This window comes from Myotis daubentonii, chromosome 2, assembly GCF_963259705.1.
Source record: "Myotis daubentonii chromosome 2, mMyoDau2.1, whole genome shotgun sequence".
NCBI classification, from domain to species: domain Eukaryota; kingdom Metazoa; phylum Chordata; class Mammalia; order Chiroptera; family Vespertilionidae; genus Myotis; species Myotis daubentonii.
The window spans coordinates 64,931,861-64,958,780 of record NC_081841.1 but is presented as its reverse complement, the minus strand read 5'-3'; the positions used below and the strand labels follow the sequence as shown (position 1 = coordinate 64,958,780).

The 26,920-nt window shown below is 40.4% G+C and overlaps 1 protein-coding gene across 4 annotated transcripts in view; it reads left to right on the top strand.

Annotated features, from left to right (window-relative positions):
- Positions 1-26,920, top strand: part of GRIP1 (glutamate receptor interacting protein 1) — a 681,581-nt gene that overhangs the window by 500,233 nt on the left and 154,428 nt on the right. For all 4 annotated transcript variants that reach the window (XM_059683530.1, XM_059683528.1, XM_059683529.1 and 1 more), the window contains exon 2: positions 3,001-3,081. In XM_059683530.1, the coding sequence (XP_059539513.1) occupies positions 3,001-3,081 (81 nt within the window). The remainder of the gene's footprint in view (positions 1-3,000; positions 3,082-26,920) is intronic.

Here is a 26,920-nt window from a genome sequence, read left to right as displayed (position 1 = left end):
AAAAATAAATGCTAAATGGTGCTCTGTTGCTATGCTCTCCTTTTACTCTCATGATAAATGTTGCCAAGATTCTCCTCACTTCCATTAGGAATTATTACTGCTTTCACCCAGACTGACTTTGGCAAGTTATGTTTAGACAATATGGAACTTATTTCAGTCAGATCCTTTGACCAGTACAACTTTTGGCTTCTAGATAATTGTCTGCTTCCACCTATCTCAGTAAGGACACTGAATCCTGAGGATGAGGGGGGCGCTGGGGAATGCATATGTAAAAGCTGGTCAGGTAGCCATCTATAATTCAGTTTCAACCTTTTAAGGATGTGCATAACTAAACAATCTCAGCCCTACTTTCAAATTCACTATAAATAAGAAACCAATTTTAACAGGGTTGACTACTTCTGGAATGCAAACTGGGTAAACTTCTAAAGAAATGGCTCCTTAAAATATAGAGTATCAAGTGCAAAAAAAATCAGCATCTCCTGTGCAAATCTCTTACTTCCCTTTAAGATATCCAACACTGGATTCAACCAAGATTTTAATTGGCTGGACTTTTGACAAGTTGAAAACTGAAGAAAACCTTTAAGCTTCTGAGATGCTGTGCCTGCGGTAAAACTGGTTGTTATGATCCATATCCCCTGGTTCATTGCGCTGTATCCATAAATATACCGTTTCAAAGTTTTTGGATAATAAAAGAAAATGTATTTTTAATTGGCTTTATTAAGAATTAACTGAATATGGGGATGCTATATATATGCTAATTTTGCTTAGTGTTAACAATAAAATTATTTGGTATGTTTAAAAAAAAAGAATTAAGATTTTAACATATAGAAAATTTGTTTTAGTAGGTGCTATATATATATGTAAAGCACATTGCCTGGTTATTAAATCAACACTGTGAGAAAAACACTCAAATATTCAGGTGGGAACAGTGGGGGAAATGGAGACTTTTGTACTGTGATGCTTACCTTTTGTGGTTTGTGATTATACTCAAAAATATTGTGCTAAGTGAAATAAGCCAATCTGAAAAGACAGATATCACATGATCTCATTTATTTGTGGGATCTAATGAACAAAATGAATTGACCAACAAAATAAGACTGGAAGCATGGAGGCATGGAGCAGACTGACATACCTCCATGTAGGGTTGGGAGGATGAGAAGAAATAAACCAAAGAACTTATATACTTATTGGAGGTCCGATGCATGAAATTCATGCAAGAGTAAGCCTCCCTTCCCCCGGCTGCCAGGACTGGCTTCCCTCTGGTACCCAGGTCCCAGGCTTCGCTCGCAGCCCCGGCTTTGTCCAGAAGGACATCCAGAAGGACATCTGGTCTAATTAGCATATTATGCTTTTATTGTTATAGATATGCATAGCCCATGGACACAGGCAATAGAGTAGAGAAGATCTGGGAGAAGGGGAGTAAAGGGGGTGGGAGGAATGGGAGATACCTGTAATACTATCAATAATAAAAAAATATATTTTTTAAACATTGCATTTGCAAAGTAAACAGAAACCTGGGATACTGCTTCATAAGCAAAAGGAATGCTGCTGATTGTATTGGTGTCTGAAAGTTGGTAGTTTATGGTTGGGAGAATATAAAAAATTGTGTGACAAATGGAATATAAACATGAAGCAGTGTGACTTCATTTTTTACGTTAATTGCAGCTTACAGCAGTGTTCATCGTTCCTTTTTGTCATTCCTTATAAAGACCTTGTTAGTTTTATGAAGAAATCATGAATCATTTCAACCAGAAGTACGTTCCAGAGAGAAATCGAGTTCCTCAATTTTAAAACACAAACCACTTAGTTGGGAGAATTAATGTTTTCATATGACAAAGCCTTGTTGCTGAATTAAATCCTTGTTACATTTAGTAGTTTGCCAAGCACAATATCGTTCTTTTTAATCCGTTAATGATTTCCTATTATAACTACAACAAACCATCCGTATGGTGTGTCCAGAAGTAACATTTGGGTCATCTAGCTTGCCTAGATTTACTCACTAAGTACTTTACATTATGTTTACTCAGGCCGTATACATGCTAATCTTTACTCAGACATCCCTTCTACTTCATACAAATGTCTGCATGCAAACTGAGAAGAAATCTTCCTTTCTGTTTTAACCCTAATATTTGCCATCCTAGATCATTACTCCTCTATTCCAAGCCAGATTAACTTCTGTTCTAGATTTAACAAAATCATTTTACTCAGAATCTGATGAATCCGTCACCTCTTAAGATCTGGTCATCCCTTCAGCTTCTTGCCTAACTCTCACAGATAGACTGAGCTTCTGTCTTTCCGTTGCTTTTTTATGGTTCTTCAGATTATTTCCATCTCTTTCTAAAAGAAGGCCAATCAGCTCATTGCTGTATACCTGTTCTTTTGCCAAACCATCATTCCTTTCCTGTTCTCAACCTCCCTTCTCCGGTCTCACTCTGAATGCCCCTGTTCCCTCCTTTTGGCGCTGGCTGCCACTTCACACGCTGAGGAACCCACTAATTCTGTGTGTCTTTATTTCCCTGCAGTACTAATGATCTGTCATCTGCTTATCGGAAATATAACATTTCTTCTCATTTCCTTTGTCCTTCTACCTGATTATTCTTAGTGCCCATCGAGCCATTTTATTCTCTCTTTGTCTTCCTGTTACTGATATTCACTGATCCTTATTTATCAATGAATGAAGCTGACAGGCAAATAATTTGCATACTCTATTTGCATACTTCTTACTATTTGATGCCTTCATGTGCACTCTAGTTCAATCCTGACAATCCTAAGAGGTGGGTGAGAAATATATCCCTCTTTTAGAGGAGAGGAAACCCATGCCCAGAGCATTTTAAATTGGCCCCACAGCTATGCCGAGGTTAGGACCGAGGTCTACTGACTCTTTGTGCTGTACCATGCCATATCTCCTCTCTCTGGCAGAAGGACTGCAATCCACGAAGAGTCTTCACTGCATTAGAAACTGGATGGAAATTAACCAAACCCTTCATTGTACCTTTGCAGATGAGAGTCCCTACACTAAATCCGCCAGCCAGACAAAGCCGCCTGATGGAGCATTGGCTGTGAGGAGACAGAGCATCCCAGGTTAGACCAGATTGTTGGATTTTTCAGCTGTTTGACATTTGAACCCTGCTATTTGGTGATGCCAAATAATCCCACCGTCGTAATAAACATGACGCTGTTCCATAGGGCATAGCCTGCATTCTATGCAACTTGTTCACACAATATTCATGAAAGCTAGACTTTGGAAAAGCTTGCAAACTTGTGAGAATTCACTTTGTGTGCAAATTCTCTGTGAAATGACCTGAAGTTATATCAGCTCACGTTCATTTTCCTGCTCTCGCCTCTGTTTTTAGGGGATGACTTTCACAGAAGCATCAATTTCTTTACTGAGATATAACCAGCAGAACAAAGAGGCTCAAAATCAGCTGTAGCCGATTGTGTATGTGCTGAATAAAAATCATTCCTTTCTTCTTAGCTCTTTGACCCTGAACTTACTTCCACTGGACAACTCCTGGAAAATTCTGGAATTTCCTTTCCTTAGGAAGCTGTGATGAGGATTCTTATAACATTTAAGTGACACCTGTTTTTTCAACAAAAACATTTTGAGCTATCTTTAAATGTCTTTACCCCCGAACTTCAATATTTTAAAGCTTTGACTTTGACAATAACATATCTTCTTAAAGTTAAAGTGGAAGGGTATTCAAAATATTATTAAAACTTCATCTGAACTAGGTAATTTATGGAAAACCTCTATGGAGGCAACTGTACTTAAGGGAAGGGTTAAAAGCACTAATGCATTAGACATTTATGAAAAATAATGTCTTTATATATTTAATACAAGGAAATTGAGTACAGCTAAACCTTCACTACAGGATTTTATGTAGTAGATTTAGCAGTTCAGGAGAAACAAGGCAGTGTCCTCAACAGTAAATTGAATGGTTTTGCCTGTCAGTGAAAAGGGGAATCTTTCATTTGAATAAAGAGTAAGATGAGTTTCGTTCTGAGCAGCCCTGTTCGTGATTATTACTTATTTGTATAAGAACTATATGTAGTCATGTTTGTTCTCATTCTGAAGGCTTAGGTTCATTATGAAAGTACATGGCTTATAAAAAAGGGGCATGTTGTGAATATGTTATGCACCCTTGTCTGTGTGCTTTAAAGATGCTAAAGTAATTTGAATTCAGTAATTAGATGGCATCCCGCAGTCCTAAGACTTCTTTGGTTCTATCCTAGAAAACATCCGTCTTAGTGCTGGTCACATTTAGAAAAACTATTGTAGCTAGCTGAGGGCTGTGCTCTCTGTTTTCTCCTTGTCAGCATCAAGGAAGTACAAGGTTTGAAGTTCAAGAATGCTAGCTACCCATCAATTCCTTCTTGTCTTCTCTACAGTAGCTGGCACTCCGTACTCCTCTGTGGGGAAGAGTGGAGAGAATTACCACTGTCCTCACCACATTGTATGACACAAAACAAAAGCACCGACTGTCATCATGTTTTCCTTTCATGGGTTCTCTAATGGTGTGTACTAAATTATAACACATGTCTGAGGGCCAGGCTTTGCCTTAAAGTCACTGAGTAATTTTAAAAATTACATGTTATGGTTGGGAGAATATACAGAAGTGGTTCATCATAATCCTTGGTTCATGACACTTTAGTGATTCTTCACTGTGTAATTTTTCCTTTTGTTCCTCCTTATAACAGTTTAAAAGTCACTGCAATCATGAGCCTGTTTTGTAGGCTTCATGGGTTATTTTCCTGGGGTTTTAAATAGGCACAAACACCTTTTGCCCACCTCTCGGAAGATAGTGGTCAAAGGGCCAAAGGTCTTCAAAATCTTCTTAGTTGTTTAGAAGAGTCCAAGAAAAAAGCCCCACCAGCCACAGGGCTAAGGAAACAAAGTGGTTAGGAGCTGATTATTACTCTTTTTGTCTGGCCTATGTAATCTTTTTAAAAATTTTGAATGAATAGCCAATATTTAAAATTTGGGAGATATTATATTAAAAACTAGAGATTTCTGGCTTTTCTTTTTTCAAAAAAGAAAAGAAATGTATCAAGCCTAAGGGAATGTGGGCCCAGATTTGTCACATTTTTACTAGATCTTCTCTATGTATTTTTTCTTTTTTATTGAATTTATTGGGGTAACATTGGTTAACACAATTATATCGGTTTCTGTTGTACAATTCTATGATACATCATCTGTATATCATATTGTGTGTTCATCACCCAAAGTCAAGTCTCCTTTCATCACCATTTATTGCCACTTTACCCTTTTCTACCCACCTCCACTCCTCTTTCCCTCTGGTGCTATTACTATTACTATATTACTATTCTCTTGAGAAAATCAAGGAACTTCTTGGATGCTTCCTAACTGACTTCTGACAAATGGAATTCCGAAACCTTACTGTCATTTTAAGATTATCTATTCTTGCCCTGGCTGGTGTGGCTCAGTTAGTGTGGCTCAGAAGTTGCCGGTTCAATTCCATGTCAGGGCACGTGCCCAGGTTGCAGGCTCAGTCCCCAAGAGGCAGCTAATTGATGTTTCACTTTCTCTAAAAAAAAAAAAAAATAAAATCAATAAAAAACTATTCTTTTTCTGACAAAAGGAAATCTTCCCTGACCTTTGGCCAAAAAGTCACTTAAAACAAAGAGATCTTAACCCATCACCTACCATGTCCACCTTTACCCTTACTAAGTCCACAAGAGAGAAATGGAAAGGCCAGGGAAAGCACACTCTTTATTACTTGCTGGAGCTTCAGCTGAAAAATCCCAGAGTGTTCTGATGAACTAAGTTGGACCACATGGGGCTATAAGAGCAAAATGCACGTTTACAGCCTTTGATTCTCTCTCCTGTGCTCATGTCCCATCTTACTTCCCTCAAAGATAGTATTACTACCCTGGGAGCAAGGAAAAATGTGTCTAGAGAAAAGTGCACCGATGAAGTGAAAGAAGACAGAAAGGAGAGCTCAGCTCACCTATCAGCCCCTGAATCTCCCCAGTGCAGAGGCACCTCAGCACAGAGGCAGCCCTGCCGCCCTTACCCTTCCCTGTGACTGGGGAGTAAGCAAACACAAGGAGCTGAAACCTCAAAGGATCTATGGCTTTTCCTCACATCTCCCCACAGCTCCACTCCCAGGGATCCAAGGATGGTGATTGGATTTGACCACTTACCACTTTTTTTAGTGGAAGGGGGTGGGGAAGTGGAGGGTAGTGGAAGGATTTTAAGCTTCTCTGTCCAAGTTTTATGAAAGCTTAGGCTGTTCTTTGAAACTTATGTAGACCTACAAATGTAGACCTGCTACTCCTGGAGTAAATATTTATTCACATGTGAATACATAAGATTTCTTAACATGGGCTCCACATTTTCCATAACATAATAAACAGTACCATTTCATAATTCTGTCCCAAAAAGGTAACCTTGAATACTAACAGAAATATAATTTGCTTTTCATTCATACCAAAATTCACTACCCTTGTTTAAACTCAAAATTACTACAATAATAATTTTTTAATCACAAGTCAAATATGTGCCTACATTGAATGATAATTCTAAGTATAAATCCCTCATCACCCTCCTTTGCTCTTCTCAAAAAAGAAAATGGATTAAACATCCCTTAGGAGCAAAGTACATTTGCTTTGGATAAAGGAGAAATGCATTATTCATGTTATTTGGAAACTCATAATTTTAATCATGCCTCTTATGGCATAAAGTGTGTAAGAAAAAATATTTTTACTCTTTCCTAAGTTGTAAAATTTTTAATAATGAGGGTATTTTAAAAAATGTCGAGTGTCCCTAAAAAAAAAAAGTTTAAATTTAGATAAAAGACAACATTCTGGAAAAAAAAAAATAATTAAGGATGACTATTTTCAATCTCATTTCTGCCCCCCCCCCTTTTTTTTTCCAAAGAGAAGATGAATTTCAAGTACAGAGATATTTTTAACTAACAGATTCTACCACACATCTATGTTTATTAAAAATAATGTATTGATTTTATTCTTTTATATTTGACATATTACTGGTGTACTGAAGTTTGACCACTTGAGTGGTTTGTCCAAATTATTAGAGGAAATTTGTACAGATTCTTGACAGATTTTGCAAGTATTTTTGGCTTTACCCACTTAGAGCTGAGGCATTTAATCATGTCTGTCTAGTGCCCATGAAGGGAAAACAGGATACTACATAGACCTCAAAAACTGGAGTTTATGTATTATTTATTTGATTTGCTTCACCTTTCCAGGCAGGACAGCTTTCTTTCTTATGCTGGCCTTCCAAAGAATTCTGGGCAATTCACAAGGGCAGGATAGTGTCAAACACTCACCTCTATTGCATTTTCCTTTTTTGTTTTAATCCTCACCCGAGGGCATGCTTACAGAGAGGAAGGGGGCCAGAGAGAAACGTTCATTATTATAGCAGGTATATAGTGTGACATTTGCCCTCGTATTTAGAGTTATAGCACTCTTCAGGTGTATGAAGGACAGTTACTCTAGTTTTCTGGCCTGGTTCTGCTTCTTCTGTTTAGTTTCACCATTGAGCTCCTCCAAAAAATGGGCAAGTGTCACGAATAGGAAACCAAAATCAGTTGAATGAAGCAAGTGTGAAATGTTATGCAAATAATAGTGCTGCACAATGCATAAGTATATCAAATCATCACACTGTGCACTCTAAATATTCAAGTACACCTAGTAAAGCTAGAATAAAATAAGAGGTGAAGGGCCATTGCATTTGCAATGTGCTCTCAGGTGATTTAGAAGAAAACTAAGTGTCTCTCTGTGTGTGTATGAAGGAGTGCTTTATAGTGTTCCTGCTACTCATACATTTTTACAATTATTTCAAAATAAATTTAAAAAAAAAAAACAACAAAAAACGTGGAGCTGCAGATGCTGCCCAAAGTTGTCAAGTGAGGGAATGACCCACGTGGGAACATGCCACGGGACAAGGACCTTTGCTACTCAGTCAGGCTGTCCCTGCATCCTCAAAAGCACCCAGTGGGCCAAGGTGAGGACATCAGGGACCTAAGGCTCAGGGTGTGCCCCACCAGAGCCCTCAGAGTCAGCATTAAAAGCCCAAAACAGTGATGTTTACATATGTTGAAATTACTGAATATTTAAGAAATTAGCAACACTGTATTACTTCTTTAGAGAGAAGTTTCTAAGATCATAGAGTTGAGACTCTTGGTAGCACTGCAAATATGTGTGAGATTCTGCTCACACCCCTGTTCATTTATTGATTTGTGTTTTCCATAGTCCTTGTCACTATCTGAAATTAACTGGCATTTGTTTCTCATTTCCTCACTAAAATGCTAGCTCTCTGAGAACGGGCGCTTTATGTCTCGTTTACTATCGTATCTGTGCGTAGGACAGTGCTTATCCAGTGGTAGGTGTTGTCATCACCTGTGGATTGAATGCGCAGGCAGAGAGCAGCGGGCAGGTTTTCTCTGTGCAGACTTTGTTACCTTATGACTAGTACACTTTCCTACCAAAACGTGCAACACGTTTTGTGACTCGTATGCTGTGCACGTTAGCCTTGAGGCTGCACAAAATACGACATTTCTAAGGAAGTCGTTGGCTGCCCACCGCTAATGAGTGAGATATAGGTCAGCTAGAAGCTAGAGAATATTAAAGGCCAGAGGTCTCCCCCCAGCTTCATCTGTTTCTGTTTGAGCAGAAAATGTCTGCAGGCCTGGAACACCTTAAGAGAAAGGTTGAGCACCATTTAACAATAAAATTGACAAGATCAGAATGATTTATTCAAGTGTTCAGCTACCAAAAAGGCTAAAAATTTTGCGAAAATAGCCAGAGTCTATAAATAGAGTGACGCAAAGCAGAACTTATTACTTATTATGGCAGGTACACACTCAGGATTTCCCCCTGAGAGCTGATCCACTTTGCTCTGCGGTTGGTTGTACATACCGAGTTCCCCAGTAGCACTGGGCAAGGTGGACAGCTTGGTTTGTGTGTGCAGGGCTGTGGCTTCATTAGTGACTCAGAGAAATGAGTCTATTATGTTTGAACTTCGCTCATGCCTTAGCAAACATGGGTGAAATAGAATGAACCAGTACATGTGCAGCAAATGATTTTTAAACATTAATTCTTCCAGCATGCAACTTGGGGGGAGATTCTTTATAGTGAATTAGTACTGTGCCTTGATACTGCCCGGGCCCCCTGTGTTATAGGAGTAGTGGCCTTTGGTCAGTGTTATGCTGAGGGTACACACAGTATTCAGACTGGGTAACACGGGCGATGGCCAGCACAGTCTCCCCGGGTCTAAAGAGAATCTTACAAGGAGGCTCAACAACATGTGCAGAAGAGCTACAAGAAGAAAGCCTTCTTTCTCTATTACTCTGCATTGAAGAAAAATTAATTCTCTCACTCTATGGGTTAGGGAGACCTTCAACCCAGGGAGCTTTAATGAAGTGACCTTAGAAAATTGGCTTGGGTACAGGTTGTATTTATTGGCATTAGGGAAAGTAAAGAATTGTCTTACACAGTTTTCTGTGAGGCCATTAATACTTCTTTCTTATCCATTGGGCTTACATGATTTAGAACAGCTTCCCAAATTTCTGTCATTCACAGGTCAAATTCATAATGTTTGTTATATATATGTGTTCCACCTGTATTATGATTAATATTTTAGGTACATTTAAATTAGTTCTCTCATTTACTTAGCTTTTTTAAAAAAAATTAAATCTTCATTGTTCAGATTACTGCAGTAATTCCTCTTTCCCCCCCATAGCTCCCCTCCACCCGGTTCCCACCCCACCCTCTGCATTTACCACCCGCCAATGTCTTCATCCATAGGTGTATGATTTTTGTCCAGTCTCTTCCCGCACCCCCCACACCCATTACCCCCCCTAGAATAGTCAGTCCACTCCCTTTCTATGCCCCTGATTCTATTATATTCACCAGTATATTCTGTTCATCAGATTATTTATTCACTTGATTTTTATATTCACTTGTTGATTTAGATGTGTATTTGTTGTTCATAATTTGTATTTTTACCTTTTTCTCCTTCTTCTTCCTCTTCTTAAAGGATACCTTTCAGCATTTCATATAATACTGGTTTGGTGGTGATGAACTCCTTTAGCTTTTTCTTATCTGTGAAGCTCTTTATCTGACCTTCAATTCTGAATGATAGCTTTGCTGGGTAAAGTAATTTTGGTTGTAGGTTGCTATTCATCACTTTGAATATTTCTTGCCACTCCCTTCTGGCCTGCAAAGTTTCATTTGAGAAATCAGCTGACAGTCATATGGGTACTCCCTTGTAGGTAACTGACTGTTTTTCTCTTGCTGGTTTTAAGATTCTCTTTTTTGTCTTTTGCTCTTGGCATTTTAATTATGATGTGTCTTGGTGTGGTCCTCTTTGGATTCCTCTTGTTTGTGGTTCTCTGTGTTTCCTGGACTTGTAAGTCTATTTCTTTCACCAGGTAGGGGAAGTTTTCTGTCATTATTTCTTCAAATAGGTTTTCAATATCTTGCTCTCTCTCTTCTTCTGGCACCCCTATAATTCGGATGTTGATACACTTGAAGCTGTCCCAGAGGCTCCTTACACTATCTTCATATTTTTGGATTCTTTTTTCTTTTTGTTTTTCCAGTTGGGTGTTTTTTGCTTCTTCGTATTTCAAATCTTTGACTTGATTCTTGCGATCCTCTAGTCTGCTGTTGGAACTCTGTATAATATTCTTTATTTCAGTCAGTGTGTGCTTAATTTCTAGTTGGTCCTTTTTCATAACCTCAAGGGTCTCATTAGATTTCTTCAGGGTCTCACTCAATTTATCGGTGGTTTCTAGAAAATTCTTGAAAAACCTTATAAGTGTGGTTTTGAACTCTATATCCAGTAGTTTGCTTTCCTCCACTTCTGTCATTTGTGACCTGTTTCTTTGTCTCTGCATTTTTTATGCTTCCTGTGTTGATAGAGTGGCTTTGTGTGCTAGGTGTCCTATAGGGCCCAGTGGTTCAGCCTCTCCAATTACCTGAGGTGGACACTCTTGGTGCACCCCTTTGCAGGCTTTGTGCACAGTCTTGTTGTAGTTAAGCCTTGACTGTTGTAGGTATCACTGGGAGGAATTAACCTCCAGGCCAATTGGCTGTGAGAATCAGCTGTGTCTGCAGTGGGAGAACTTCTGTGCTGGAGACACCCTTCTGGGGCAAGACTTGCTTCAGTAGGGCTTTAGTGCTCACTGAGTCTGCCTGCTGAGTGTGTCCCTTATGGATCTAAGGAGTTGTAATCTGGATGGTCCCACTCTGACCACTAGGTACACTGGCTCTTGGATCTCTAAGGAGGTGCTAATCTAGCCTCTTCCTGAGGCTACCCAGCAGGAGCTATGGAGAGATCTGCAGATTCCTCTTCTTTGTTTGGGGTTTGGAGGTGCCCAGATGAGGCCCAGCTGTGAAGCAATGCAAGCTGCTATGGGGCCTTGGGCCTTCTTTTGGAAGTTCTGGGTCTCTCTGACTCAGCTGCAGTTTCTTAGGTAATTTTCAGATTGCAAAGGGCCAGGCCATTCATATGCAAAAGCTTCTGTGCACAGCTTGGGTGGGGCGGGCTCTCAGGGGATCAACAGGGTGGATCAAGCAGCTATGGCTGTTCCTCAGTCCTACCCTAAGAGGCTCTGCGTCTCAGTGTCCTGGTAATCGCTGCAGGCACCTCTGCGAGAAAGCAGCCCTCAAGTTCCAACTAATGCCAGACAGTCCAGTTTCTCCCCGTATGAGTCTGGGTCCCCAGAGACTCACATGGAACTGGAGTTCAGAGCAGTCGGGAGCTTGAGACTCCCTCCTGATTGAAAAAGACAACCATGTCCTCAGTTGCCAGCCCTTTCCGCGTGCGCCTCCGTACCTCTGCACTTTACTTCTGCACCTTGAGTCTCAGTGTGCTTTTCTCTTTCCTTCCAGTTGTAGAGTGTCCACTCAGCCAGCCTTCCCGTGGTTCTGGATGATGTCTGTTTTGTCTTTTAGTTGTATTTTTGAAGTAGTTGTGTGAGGCAGCAATTTCCGGTGTTTACCTATGCCACCATCTTGGTTTCTCCTCGTTTACTTAGCTTTATCCTAACCTTTACTATCTATGATTTGATATGTTAATTATATTTTTCTAATATAAATTATAAATTTTTTAACTCTGAAATTTTTTAAAGATTTATATATCCTCTTCAAATACATTTAGCAATGTTTATTACACCATAATTTGGCAGACACTGGCTTGGAAGGAGATTCTTCTCAGAAGAAATAACGTTGGGAACCCCTATGCTATATACTTTGTCGATATATTGATAAGTAGTTGTTGGTTTATAGTGCAGAAGTAGGTGATCTGAATGGGAGTGAAACGCATTCAGAGCTTTTGCTATAAAGAGAAAAGAAATTCTTAAAGAGAAAGCAGTTGTTGAATAATATTCACCCAAAGCCTGGGGAGTAGCAAGAATGTCCTGATCACCAGAGTAACCTAACCTAGAAAGAGAGTGAGGGAAGCTAGAGATAATAGTAAAAATACTATTGCTATTCATTTCATGCTATGTTCCAAGTATTGGACTAAGCATTTTCATAAATATTGCTTCATGTTTTCCTCACACCACCTTCAGGAAGTAAGTTTTGTTCATTCCCCTCTAACAGGTGAGCAGACTTGAGTTCAGAGAGCTAAAGAAGCCAGTCCAAAATCACAGGGCGGGAGAGTAGTGGCTCTTGGATAAAACCTAGACATCAGCATGTTTGTGTGCTGGTGTGGTTGGTCTAGTGGAGTTTGAGAAATTGAGGAGGGAGATGGAGGGGGAAAAGCAAAGTCTTTGAAGAGGCTGGAGGGGGACATCCATCCTGCAGTGGCAGTGTCAGCAGGAGGGAAGGCAGACAAAGGTCCAAGGGCACACGGGCCTAGAGGATGGTAGGTTTCCTGCTGAGAGGATGTGTCAGTCGTCTAATGATTGCTGGGTTTCTCAGTGAAATGCAGGTGAGGTCATCAGAGAGAGGAAGGAGGGGAAGGGAATGCCCTAGCCTTGTGCAGAGGGGAGGCAGTGTCATTTCAAAGGCTGGGAAAGTGGATTGCCTAAGGCAATGGCCAAGGATTACTGTGCAGCCCTGTAGATTCTTAACTAAGTAGTATCCTTTTCTCTCTTACATAATCTACCTCTTCAAATAAAAAAGGGATAAAATGAACTTACCCATAGCCCGGCCAGCGTGACTCAGTGGTTGAGCATCGACCTATGAATCAGGAGGTCACAATTCGATTCACAGTCAGGGCACATGCCTGGGTTGTAGGCTTGTGCAAACCAATCAGTGATTCTCTCTCATAATTGATGTTTCTATCTCTCTCTCACTCTCCCTTCCTCCCTGAAATAAATATAAACATACTTTTTAAAATGAACTTACCCATCTAATGCTCATGTCCCATGTCGTCCCCATATACTATATTCCAGTTCCCCTGGGAGCTCCTTGACAATTTCTTCCTTCCAAAACCATTTCTTTTTATGAATACCCAGCATATTATGTACTTTTATTAAATCTTTTGGCAGTTTACCTCATTCTATATCAAGTTTCTCTGCAATTATTTTCTTGGGTTCTAGATTTATCTCTAATTTAAAGGTATAGTCCCTTAAATTCAAGAAAATATTTTTATTAAAAACTCCTCCACAAAGTTGTACCCTGTGGGGTTCATAGCTGAAGTGGTCCACATTTGTTGAATTAGACTCTCCTCTCATCATCTACCTTAGGATCTGATCACTACTGTGCATCAAACCTTACAGAATAATGAGATGGAATGAAGGAGTGCACCTTGTTAGTACCCTTACTGCTCTTTCTCTAATAAACACTAAACCTACCACACATACTGTGCATACACACACATCTTTCTTTGTTTTCCTCTTTCAATATAGGAAATGCCACATCTAACTTCTTCTGCTTCAATATTTTTTTAGAAACAGGAAAAACAGCCCTATTTGTGCATTCAACACTATCTTACAAGGTAGCCCCATTTTTTATATGTCTTCCTGTTAAGAAATATTCCTCATACCATTGGGCTGAAGTCCCCCCCGTACCTCTACCAATTGGCTCTTTTGATTATTTTGAACTTCCCCAAATTAAGTTTTTCAGGTACTTTAATGCACCTGTAATCTCTTCCCTGAGTCATTGTCATCGTGTTGTGTCATCATCACAGTCGTCGTGGTTTAACCAGGTAAAGCATATTCCTTCCTTCCACCTTGCCTTCTGTGGCATGTTTTCATCACCCTGAGAGTCTTTCTGCAGCTCCTCAGTGCTCTGTAGCATCTGGCAGCCAAAACTGCACCCTTCCCCCAGCTGTGATCTGAAGAGAACAGAGTGCAAGAAAACCATTACCTTCCATGATCGGGATGTTCTACTTAATTAATGCCGATCAAGATTATATTTTACATGCAATAATGATCTTTATTTACATTGAACTTTTGCACAACTAAAACTTATAAACCTTGTCCTCATGACTTCCTCTTAAGAGTCAGGCTTCCTTCCTTGAGTTGTAGCACTTTGTACAATGCTGGACAACTCTACACCCTTCATTCAGTTATCTGCACATTTATTTCTATTATATTCAGCTGATAAAGTTTGAGAATGGGAGGAGAAAGAGGTTACTAACAATTGTTGGGCATCTGTCATGTACCAGTCTTATTTATTCAAGATAAATAATCATCTCAATTTTATGGAGGAAGAAATTGAGGCTCGCAGAGGCTTAAGTAATTAGCCCAACAACAACAGAGCTGGTATTTGAGTTTAGAATTGCCTTAATCTTTCAGCTGTGTACCCAGTTCTCCAATGATTTGGCTCATCTTTTCAACATAGTGGAAATAGTTCTATTCCTGATCATCACATACATTTATTACATTTCTTAGCAATGGATTGGCCACAAATTTAATAAACATCTGAGAGTATTAAGAATTTTGAACCTTGCAGTACCAAGAACAGAGCTCTGCCTCATCCCCACCGGAAACTGTGATCCTTCCCCATTAACAATGATTTGCATCCTTAATGAACTTCCTAGACTTTCAGCTCACAGTACTCTGTTCTGCCCACAGGTTATCATGACAGATGTCTCTGAAAGCCAACTGAAATTCTGAAATCTCATTAAACTGTCTTTATACATAATGTTGGTTTGCAGACCTTATTCTTCAATGATACAATAATTCTTTCTACATTTTTTTTGCCAAAACATGCCATCAATTCCAGAGAGCTAGGATTTCCAGAGCCCCTCATTGTAGAAATTGAGATGCTCACTCATTCCCAGCCTTTTGGCACATTTTTCATCTTTCTCTTTGTTTCACCATCACATCTGCACATTCTTTTAATTGTTGGGGCGGTAATTTATCTGACTCTAGAAACTCAAAAATACATTTTAAACAGCTAAAGTATTCTCTTATTGTCACTTTACCACCTTTGGCATAAGTTTCCTCTTACTTTAATGTTAAATCCTATCCTTTCCAGTTTAAGATTGAACAAGATCTCCTTAGGGGCCACTGGAGATGCATCATGGGAGTTGAGTAGCTCAGCATTTCACCATGCTAAAAGTAACTTTATACCAGCTTCTAAGAGCAGATTTCTTCTCCATGTTCTTCTTATTCTGGCCTAGAGGACTTGGAAAAAGTCTTCCAATTATCCTTAACACTCCTGTTAGCTACAGTCCTCACATGATAAAGTTGTCCATATTCTAATAAAACATATATTTCAGGAACTATTCTTTCTAAAAGACCAGATGAAGGTGGCAATAGTTATGATGGCAAGAACTCCTCTTTTGTTCTCCAGGCACCAAGAATAAAGAGAAAAAATGTTAGGAGTTTGCAAAAAACTGAAATGACAAATATTAAAAATGATTTTGTCAAGTGCTGTCAAGAGCATAGGAAAATAGAAACATTCGTATATTGTTGGTAAAAATATGTTTTTGGAAGACTGTGATAACATCAATCAAAATGTTTTCAAATGTTGCACTTTTCCCAGCATTTCTGGGAATATATCCTACAGTTATCCTCACACCTGTGCACAAAGATGTAACCAATATTTGCCTACATTCAAGATGTGATAATTTTTGAAAATCATCTCAATTTGATAAAGAAATGCTTTGGAAAAAATCTAAGTAGTGCCTGGCCGGCGTGGCTCAGTAATTAAGCATCGACCTAGGAACCAGGAGGTCAGGGTACATGCCCGGGTCATGGATTTGATCCCCGGGGAGATAGGGGGAACGGTGTGCAAGAGACAGATGATCAATGATTCTTTCTCATCATTGATGTTTCTGTCTCGCTCTCCCTCTCCCTTCCTTTCTGAAATCAATAAAAAAAAAATAAATAAATCTAAGAAGCCACCCAACAACCACTTTTACCATCACTCATTATCTCTGAGGCAAGCAACGTTGACTTGGAGGAGGGTGGCTGTGGGAATAGAAAGGGACCTCCCCCAACTCAGGTTCCTCGTTGTTAACAGGTGGGAACTGAGAGTCCCTTCAGTCAGTCATGAGTGAGGTGGGGTATGGTTGACCATGAAAATGGGCAGAACTGGGAATAAAATGTGCTAGCATATCAGTATTTACAGAGATGTTCATCAAAGCGTTGCTTGTTAGTAAAATATTGGAAACTACCTAAAATATTTATCAATTAAGGAATTGTTCCTACGAACTAGGACACAGCCATTCTAAGAAATAGTATAAAACTGCTAAACATTTTTTTTAAAAAGTATGAGGTAGACTTATAGGCCATATCATGAAAAGATTTCCAAGTCATATTGTTTGGTTGAAAGTATAATTATTGTTTAATCCAATTTAGGTGAAATGTTAGTGTCTCAACAGAGAATGAAAGGTTGGGCCGAAGACCAGTGGTAGTTTCCTCTGCGATGAGAGGAGTATAGGGCGAGTGTGGCTTTGCTCCATGCACTTATGTATCATTTGAATCTTATACCAAAATGTGTTTGTGTAATACCTTAGTGACTTCTGTAAAAATGCTATAAAGACAAGAGAAATATTAATGGATTAGAGCTACCTAGCAGAACCATATCCCTGTGGGCTCACCAGACCCAACCCTGCAGGTGGAGAAGAGGAGAGATACATATCTGCCAGCTGAAACCACACAGAGCCTGGGCCTTTTAAATATTTATACACATGTCAAGAAGACCAAAGACCGTCTGCAAGAAAGCACAACATAAATGCGAGGGTCTTGTCATTTATAAAAACAGGAGAAAATAGAAGATTTGGAACAAAAATGATAACTGTTTTCTGATATTTTAAGTGATATGGAAAAGGAGCAGTGTGTTCTCCCTGATCTCAGAGCACACCATAACTCATATGTCAGGGTCACCAGCCAGATTATCCCACTGGCTGAGGGCAGTCCACAGATGTGTTTGTTTGACCAGCAAATTCCTTGAAGCAGCACCTGCTGCTCTTCACCCCAGTTCATGTTCACACCCTACTGATCAGGTTACAAACAGCTTGCTTTATTCATTTAATGTATTTAACTGACACCTGAATTTGGATATTTGAGCCATGCTATAAGGCTAAGTTATAGGAGTGAGATTTGGAAGCAACTTAAGACAGAAGTTTCTAAGTAGAGAAAGGGAGCAACCCTACTGGCTAGGAACACGGGCTCTGGAGTCAGCCTGTCTTGTTTGAATTCCAGCCCTGCCATCTATTGCTATGTTAATTTCATGCTTCATGTATCAATTTTCCCTCTGTATGATATGAGAGAGTAATGAGGATTAAATGAGTTAATGCATATAAAGCATCTCCAGTAATCTGCCCCCCCCCCCAAATCCATGGTTTTGCTTTTTGCAGTTTCAGTTATTCATGGTCAACCATGGTCCAAAAAGCTGAATGGAAAATTCCAGAAATAAACAATTCATACATTTTAAATTGGGCACCATTCTGAGTATTGTGAATGATCCCTTTGTCCAGTATGTCCACACTGTATACACTACCCACCCGTTAGTCACTTGTAGTCATCTTAGTTATCAGATTGACTGTCGTGGTATCACAATGTTTGTGTTCAAGTAATCCTTATTTTACTCAACCAAAGCCCTAAAGCACAACAGTAGTGATGCTGGTAATTCGGGTATGCCAAAAAAAATTCGCAAGGTGCCTCTTTTAAGTGAAAAGGTGAGTACAGTACAGTGACGTATTTTGAGAGGAATAGATATATATGGAGAGAACACCACATTCATGTAACTTTTATTACAGTATTAGAGACCTGGTGCACGAAATTCATGCATGGGGGGCAGGGGTGTCCCTCAGCCCAGCCTGCACCCTCTCCAATCTGGAACCCCTCAAGGGATGTCTGACTGCTGGTTTAGGCCCAATCCCTGCCGGCCTGATCGCCCACAACTGCCCTCTCCTGCCAGCCCAATTGCCCACAACTTCCCTTCCCTCACCACACGGAGCGGCTGCTGGGCCCTGCCTCCACTGTGCATGCGGCCATCTTTGTGGTGGCCATCTTGTGACAACATTGAGCGCGAGGACCACCTGGGCTTTTATTAGTATAGATGTTGTTACAGTTGTTCCACTTTATTCATAGTTGTTGTTGATCTTTTACTGTGTCTAAATTATAACTTAAACTTTATCATATGTATGTATTCATAGGAAAACATATTATATATAAGGTTCTGCCTAAGGTTTCAGTCATCCACTGAGGGGATCCTGGAACTTATCCCTGTTGATAAAGGCGAACCTCTGTATATTGTTATCTATTGGTGTGTAACAGCAAAACTTAGCAGCTTGAAAGCACAGACTTTTTTTACATCCATTTCTGAGGGTCAGCAATCTAGGCATGCTTGATCCTCTGGTCCTCTTTTTAGGGTCTCACAAAGCTGCAGTCTCATCTGACTGAGATGACACCTGACTGAGGAGGGGTCTGCATTCATGCTCACTCAGGATGTTGGTAGAATTTTATTCATGGCTTCAGTTTCTTGCTGGCTGTCAGCCAGAGGTGACCCTCAGACCCAATGTGGCTGCTGCTTCCTCAAAGCCCACAAAGATGGTCAGGTCTCCAGCAGGATGGGCACTACTGTTCTATGTGGGTAACCACATACCATAATCATACATCCCAGCATCTTGGCCATAGTCTACTGATTAGATACAAGTCACAGGTCATGTCCATACTCAAGAAAAGGGGACAAGCCCTGGCCGGTTTTGCTTAGTGGTTAGAGTGCTGGCCCTCGGACCAAAGAGTCTTGGTTTCCATTCTCAGTCAAGGGCGCATACCTCGGTTGTAGTTTCGATCCCAGGCCCTGGTCTGGGCGTGAGCAGAAGGCAACCAAACAATGTGTGACTCTCATATTGATGTTTCTCTCCACCCCCACCACCCTCTTCCCCTTCAACTCGTTTAAAACTCAATGGAAATAATATCCTTGGGTGAGGATTTTTTAAAAGTTGACAAAAAAGAAAGAAAGAAAGGGGGACAACACAAGGGCTTGTGATCAGGCATTGGGAAGAATGATGGCCGCCTGGAGCGCGTCTGGAACAGCATACTCAGTGAGGCTGCGTGCATGCTAAGTGCCTAATACACGCAGCGGTGGTTCAATGACGCTGCCTGAAGAAGACGTGGGTGGCTTTCGGAGAGGATTAGTTTCTCACACTGGGGTAGTCAGACAGGTGCTGGGTGATGATAAACACTAAATGGAGACCGGTCTTGAACCAGATGACCTTTAGGATCATATGTGATTAAGTCAGTAACCAGGCCCTCCTCCTCCAATCTCTTCCAGCGTCTTTCTTCTCACATGTCATCTTTTTCATTTTTACCTGACTTCACCTGTGTAAAAATGGGCACCAGTCTATCCTACATGATTTTCTCTGAGAATTCTCGGAGTGACTTTGGTCCCTCTCACAACAACCAAGCTTTGGGGTGGGGGTGAGGTTGGAAAGGAAGAAGAGAGTTACATTTAGCTTCACTAAGACTTGCAGTAGCCCAGGCCCTGGTTTCAGCTTCTGTGTCTCTCAAAACCCTAATCAGGCTTGTGTTCCTAGATTGCACTCAATAAAGGCTGCATACACATGAGTGGGTGGCTCCCAGAAGCGGGAAAGATGATGGATTGGACTTCTAGAGAGATCTAGATCTTGCTGCTGACAAACAAGGGTTTTGCCTGTTTCACTGCCCAGCTCAGTCATGAGCCTCCGCTGTTTATATGGACGGCTAGGTAAACCTGAGGTGTCCCGTTTAAATGTATACACGCCCTTTGAATAATTATAAAGGCAGTGTCTATTAAAATACATTTCATTTTCCAAATTCCCTGTTATAAACTTTCTCTTTAGTAGCCCAGCCTTTGAAAAGGACAGATAAGGCAGTTTCATTGAGATAGCACAGAATCCAGAAATGTTCTTTTAATGCCTGAAAAAAATGTGCTTTTATTGATGTAAGACATACATAGCCTTGCATGTTGATTTCATCAGGGCACATACCAGCCCTATTTGTGCATTCAGCCTCCGGAAACTGTGAACAAACAACCACTTGTGCCACAGGTGCCAGCACCCGCGTTCACCCTGGACCATGCCCACATTAGCTCCTGGCCCCAGGGCACGGGAGAGTGGATGAGGGTAACTGAGGGGCTCTACTGCCATGCTAGTAACTAAATATTAGCGATACAATAAGCGTGACGCATCCCTGTTATTTCTTTAATTGAAGCAATCTCCCAGTAGAATGTTGAGGTGCTAATTGCTTCTGCACTTCTTTAGTTGACAGATATGTCCTTTTTTTCACCTGGGTAAGAGAAGCAATTATTGTAATGCTCTCATGGGCTTGGTGAGATCTTCTTTAATAGATTTTAAAGGCACTGGTAGGGCGTTGTGCTTTTAAAAAGAAATTGTCCTCTGCTCTGTTCGTGCTGGATAACAGGGGTTGAGATTGTATTCAGGCCATATGATGAATCTGTTAAAGGAGAATTTGCAATGGAAACCAAAGACACGGGTAATATTTTTCCAGGAAATATGTATCCAGATTCCAGATGTGACAAAAATATGTTCCTATGTGTGCATATATCACTGGGTTGAACAAAGATTAAACAAGAGAAAAAAGAGTAAGCCTTTTCTTTAGATATTCAGCAGGACATATTTCTCCTGAATTCCAACACAAAGTTGTTATTTTCTGGAACTGGCGTGGCCTTCCAAATGAGGGTTTGGCAGATCGATGACTCAATACAAACCAGTAAATATTCTTTTACCCGTTGTATGAAAGTGACTTTCACAATCCACTTGAACCACAATTCGTTTTAATGTTTCATACTTACATTCAAAAAGTCAAAGAAAAATAGGGTTAGAACTTTTTATTAGAATTGGGGGAAAAACCTTTTATCACAGTCACTTTAGCAACTTCTTGATCCAAGACAACCATGTTAACCAAAGTAATAAAGGAGAAAGAAGACTGGCTTTAGAGTTAAAGCACCTGGTTTTAAGTTCTAGCGAAATGATTTGCATGCTATGGTGTCCTTAAGTAAGTCATCTTACCTTGAAAAGCTTCAGATATTTCATGTTTAAGATCCTGGGTTTCCGTGGGAATCAAATGAGAAAATGTATGTGACTCTACTAGGTAGCTCATTAAGGACTACATAGGTATGAAATGGCGCAGTCAAAGGAGGGGCTAGGTTTTGTGGCACCAGAAGTTTGTAAACTTGGAGGGAGGCAGCTCTTTAAGAGCAAAAAAAAAAAAAAAAAAATACTTTTCCAATTTTAAAAACCATGTGGCCATGTAAACATAGCTAGCCCTCCCTCCCTCCCCCCCGCCCCTCAGGGCTTTGGAAGACGTCTGTGGCAGTGAAATTCCTGGACTTTAAGAGTCAGTAGCTTCTCCTGTTCATTATTATTTCAGAATTACCAAATGCCAGAGCTGGGAGGCATCTGACAGGGTTCACACTTGCTTTTTCACAGTAAAAAACCTATTTGCAAACAAAATCTTACATAGAGGAACAGAAGAGAGAACAGACGAGACTAGCTTAAGAGGGACTTAGAGATATGCCTGCTTGCCTTCCCCCCTCCCCTTCCTTGGGTACCTTAAGCACTTCAGTTGAAAGTGGAGTTTGGAGGAACATATTATATTTCATTTATTCAAAGGCCCACTCCCCCCCCAACACACACACACACACACACACACACACACACACACACACACACACATACACACACACACTTTGATAACTGTGGGACCAGGATTCATCATATGGTTGTTCGTGAACCTGCAGTGGTTGTGATGTCATCATTACTGCCTGTGCGTGCCCTTACTTGGTTATAATTCCTGGTGGTGTGATTGGGTCAGTGGAACCCCTGGAAGATACAGACAGTAAACCATTTAAGGACCATCTGAGGAAGGATCGTCTAAAACATTCTGTTGACACTTTCACATAAGATCAAGGAGGCACAAGCATCAAAACTTGCCAAGCAGGTCTCAGCAGCTTGGAAGAAAGTCCAAGAGACACTGGCAGAGCACCCTCTGAGAAGCCTGCCTCTCCACTGTTCTTCACGTGGGGAAGAGCATCATGTGGGAAATCCGGACATCAGTGCCACTGGGTCAGAACGTGACTGTGAAGAACGTGGGGCTGGCACCTTAACCCATTTATGTAACTTACATGTTCCCTTTCATGCATGAACTTTGAGTGATTTTATAAGGAAAAACTGAAAAACAACTTAGTAATAAGAAAGCATTATGTTGTAACTTAATTGGCAGCATTTCTTAGCGGTAAATAAAATAACAGTGTGTCTTACAGGTGATAGCATCTTGAAGTCAATGAAATGTGGTATTTTTAACATTATTTAGTTCAATTCTCTTACGTTGCAGTGCAGAGATTAATGCCCAGAGCGGGTTTAGTGACTTGCCCAAGGTAGTATGGCTGGGCTTTCCAGGACATAATGAAGCAGTTGCAAATATTTTTAAAGCAGTTGTTCTTTAGTTAGCCCCAGATAGATTCCTTACCCTTTGTTTTGCTAATCATCACTAATTATATTGGCTATGATTTTTTAAAGCTTAAAATATATATATAGAATAAAAATTACTTGGGGGCAGGAACTAATTCTGTTTTGTTTATTGCTGGATATCAGGGTACCTAGCATTTAGCAAATAATCAATAGATAGTCAATGGGAGGAAGGGTGGGTGGGTGGGTGGATGGATGGATGGATGGATGGATGGATGGAAAGAAGGAACACATTTCATCCTCAGAGTGAGACTACAAGATAATTGGGCAAGGCAATGCTATATATGGTGATTGAGATACTAATACAAAGGACTGAGCAGAGAGGAAATAATGACTCTGGTTTGTCTGCTAGTTCCCTAGAGACAAGAACATGCTTGTTTCTCATGTGGAGCAGAAGAAAACAGCTTGACCATGAGAGGGGCCAGAAGAGAAGGCTCCCACCTGGTGAGGGTGGAGGAAGCTGGAGCAGGATTGGGAGCTGTCTTTGACGCGGGCAGTTCCAAATCCCAGCAGGGTCTCCGTAAGGTTCTAATAAAACTCAAGCTCCCTACAGCAGGCTGCGTGGCTTCTCCAGGGAGAGTCCACAGGGCTCACTTGATGCCTTGCCTCTTGGTTATCTGCAGCGACTGCTCTATTAGTTTTCCATCTCTTTCTTTATTTGAAATGGATCAAGTCTCATAAAATAAGAGAAAGTCAAATAAGTGCCTCTGATATTGGTAACAAAATGATGAGGGATTTACTGATTCACTACTACCTTAGGGCCTTGGAGTCTGCCTGAGGCTGGCCTTGTTTTTCAGCCTTTTTCTCAGTAGTATTTCATCTACACATGCATGTGCCCGTTGTTGAGCAATTACTTTATGACTCTGAAAATTGATAACATTCAGTTATATGAGGAGGTAATTCCATGTACTTAAACCACATACAAAGTTCCGCTAAGCAAATTTTTAAGTCTCGGTTCCTTAATCTACAAAGTAGGAGTAATATCTTCTTCACAGAATTGGTCTGAAGGTTGAATTAGATAATGGATATGAGGATATTTTTAAAAGTATTAACTACTTTTAAAATGATGGATAATCTTAAAAAGGTGTCAGGAGCTTACTTATTTTAATTTCTCTATTCAATCAGTTTGTCTAGTTCAGCGGTTCTCAACCTGTGGGTCGCGACCCCTTTGGCGGTCACCTAAGACCATCCTACATATCAGATATTTACATTACGATTCATAACAGTAGCAACATTACAGTTATGAAGTAGCAACGAAAATAATTTTATGGTTGGGTCACAACATGAGGAACTGTATTTAAAGGGCCAGAAGGTTGAGAACCACTGGTCTAGTTGATGCTTGACTCTGGGTACTTTTTAAGAAATATGTTTTTATTGATTTCAGAGAGAGGAAGGGAGAGGGAGAGAGAGATAGACACATCCATGATGAGAGAGAATCATTGACTGGCTGCTCCTGCACGCCCCCTCCTAGGGATCAAGCCTGAAATCCGTGTATGTGCCCTGACTAGGAATCCAACCAAGACCTGGTTCATGGGTTGACACCCAACCACTGAGCCACAACAGCCCGGCGACTTCTGGGAACTTTAGATATCCATGGAACGAGGAGGCCAAGCAAGTATAGCTCTAAGTCTCATTTTGCCCTGATTATTTAAGAGGTCTGATTTCTTGTTGAAGTTTATCCTCCCTCACTTTCCTCTTCAGGCAGCGTGGGCTCCCAGGCATGGTCTTTGCAGTTATCTTTGAAGAAGCAACAGCCTTTAAGTCAGTGGTTCTCAACCTTCTGGCCCTTTAAATACAGTTCTTCATGTTGTGATCCAACCATAAAATTATTTTCGTTGCTACTTCATAACTGTAATTTTGCTACTGTTGTGAATTGTAATGCAAATATCTGATATGCAGGATGGTCTTAGGCGACCCCTGTGAAAGGGTCATTTGACCCCCAAAAGGGTCGCGACCCACAGGTTGAGAACCACTGTCCTAAGTGATGTTTAGCTCCCCTAACCTGGACCTAGCTAAGCCACTTAACTCACTGGTGACTAGCTCTGACTAGCTTCCAGAGCATTGCCACCTAATACCTCTCAGTCTTAGGGTCTTCCTTTACTTCTGGAGTGATCCTTTCTTACCCACCAGCTGGATAAGACATGTCTCTCATCCCTGTTCAGCTGGACTCACAGACCAGGCCATCTGCTCATTCCAATCCCAGCACAGCAGCTCTACTTTTTCATGTTTCAATAGTTATTCAACATAAGATACTGGCCAAAAGGGTATCAAAAAAGACATCCCCAAAAAATCCCTCCACAACAGTATCTCATTAATCTGCTCAGCAATTTGCTCTAGTACAGAGTCTGTAGATGCTCACAAAGTATTTTTGGACCAAAAGGGTCCACAAGTAGCTATAAGGATGCAGTTAACTTCCCAGGAGCACATTAAAAATTGGCGTAATTTCAGAATTAACTCTGCCAATTGCTTAAGTTTAACTTGAAGAATCCAGTTTCAATCTTGTCAACAACTTTGAAAATGTTATTATAACCACATACAAGTGAAAAATCACAGATGGAGAGTTTGCCCAAAGGGACATTGCCGGGGGCTCTGGAAACAAGTACAATTACTGGTTCTCCTGCCGGGGTTTTGTGCTGGTCCTCATGGAGCCTCAGGTATAAATTCCCGCCACTCAGCCATCCTGCTCAGGAAAAAGTGAAGTGTGGCCGAGGCAAGTCTCCTCCTGTTTCTGATACTATGGTTTCATTTTGATGAGTAGATGCCTCTGTAGGAACACGTGACTGATAGGTTTGGGCATTGTTTGCTACTCCATGATCCCTACCTGACATGCACACAGATTATACAATGTCAGCCTAAGAGAAAATGGTCTTTGGTTTTCACATTGCTCAAATCTGATCTGATTTAAGATCCTCGGGGTGTCCATGAATTCCCCTAAAACTTTATACAAATTTTTTCTGGGGAGAGGGCCCATGGGATCATTAGATTCCCCAAGGAATCTATTATTTTTAAAAAATTATTAACTACCACTGGTAATTGTTTTGTCTTCTATTCATATCAAAATGCAGTAAAATATCGGCAATCTGAATACCTGGAATTTTCCAATATCCAAATAATAATAATAATAATAATAATACCACCATGGCTAACATATAACACTCACTATGTGTCTAGTATTACAATAAGTTTCTTATAGGAATTTTATCACTTAATCTTCACAATACTCTAGGGTAGGTATGGTTGTTATGCCTATTTTAGAGATAAGAAAATTAAGATCCCCCCCCAAAAAATTAAATAACTTGTTAATAAATTGTGACACTGGAAAGCTTAATAGAAAATGTTGACAATTAAATCATTGCTTTTTTGAGAAGTGGGAGACTGAAAGAATTCTAGTATTACCATATTTTAAAAGTAGTGATTTTTTTTTTTGGGGGGGGGGTGTCCTTTAGGATACATAAGATATCTAAATCAGTTACACCAAGAGTCCATATCTCTATTCTGTTGTTTTAAATCCTGATCTGTATATCACGTGCTCTCAGGGGCCTCAGATTTTTATATTGTCTACTGCATATTTGTATATCCTCTTTCTCTAAGAAACATACGGACATTAATCCAGTCCTCCCTGTCACTGGGTGAGATAAATACAGATCATAGCTATTCACATGACGATTTGTGCTAGGTAATATTTATAGTGGTACATCCCTGCCACTAAGCTGGCTTATGCTCGGCTTCCCAGGGAATGAGAGAAATTCTGGCAGATCCCTCCTGTCACTACGTAAAGGTGGGGAGTGCCAGGAACCCTTTCTCCGCTGTGCAGGTGGCAAGCACTGAGACCGCAAGTGCAGCCCTTCATCTCGGAAAACCCACTTTGATCCCCACAGTTTTGCTGAACCAGGGCATCTTAGGAGGAACTCGAAATGAGTATTGGAAAAAGCATCTGTTTATTTCCTGAGGGGGATAAACTTTCTAGTGGCATCACTAAAAGCAATCTACAGATAAAATTGTAGTGTGGGCAATAATATTCTCTCCAAAGGTAATACCCAGACATAGCTAAAGCAT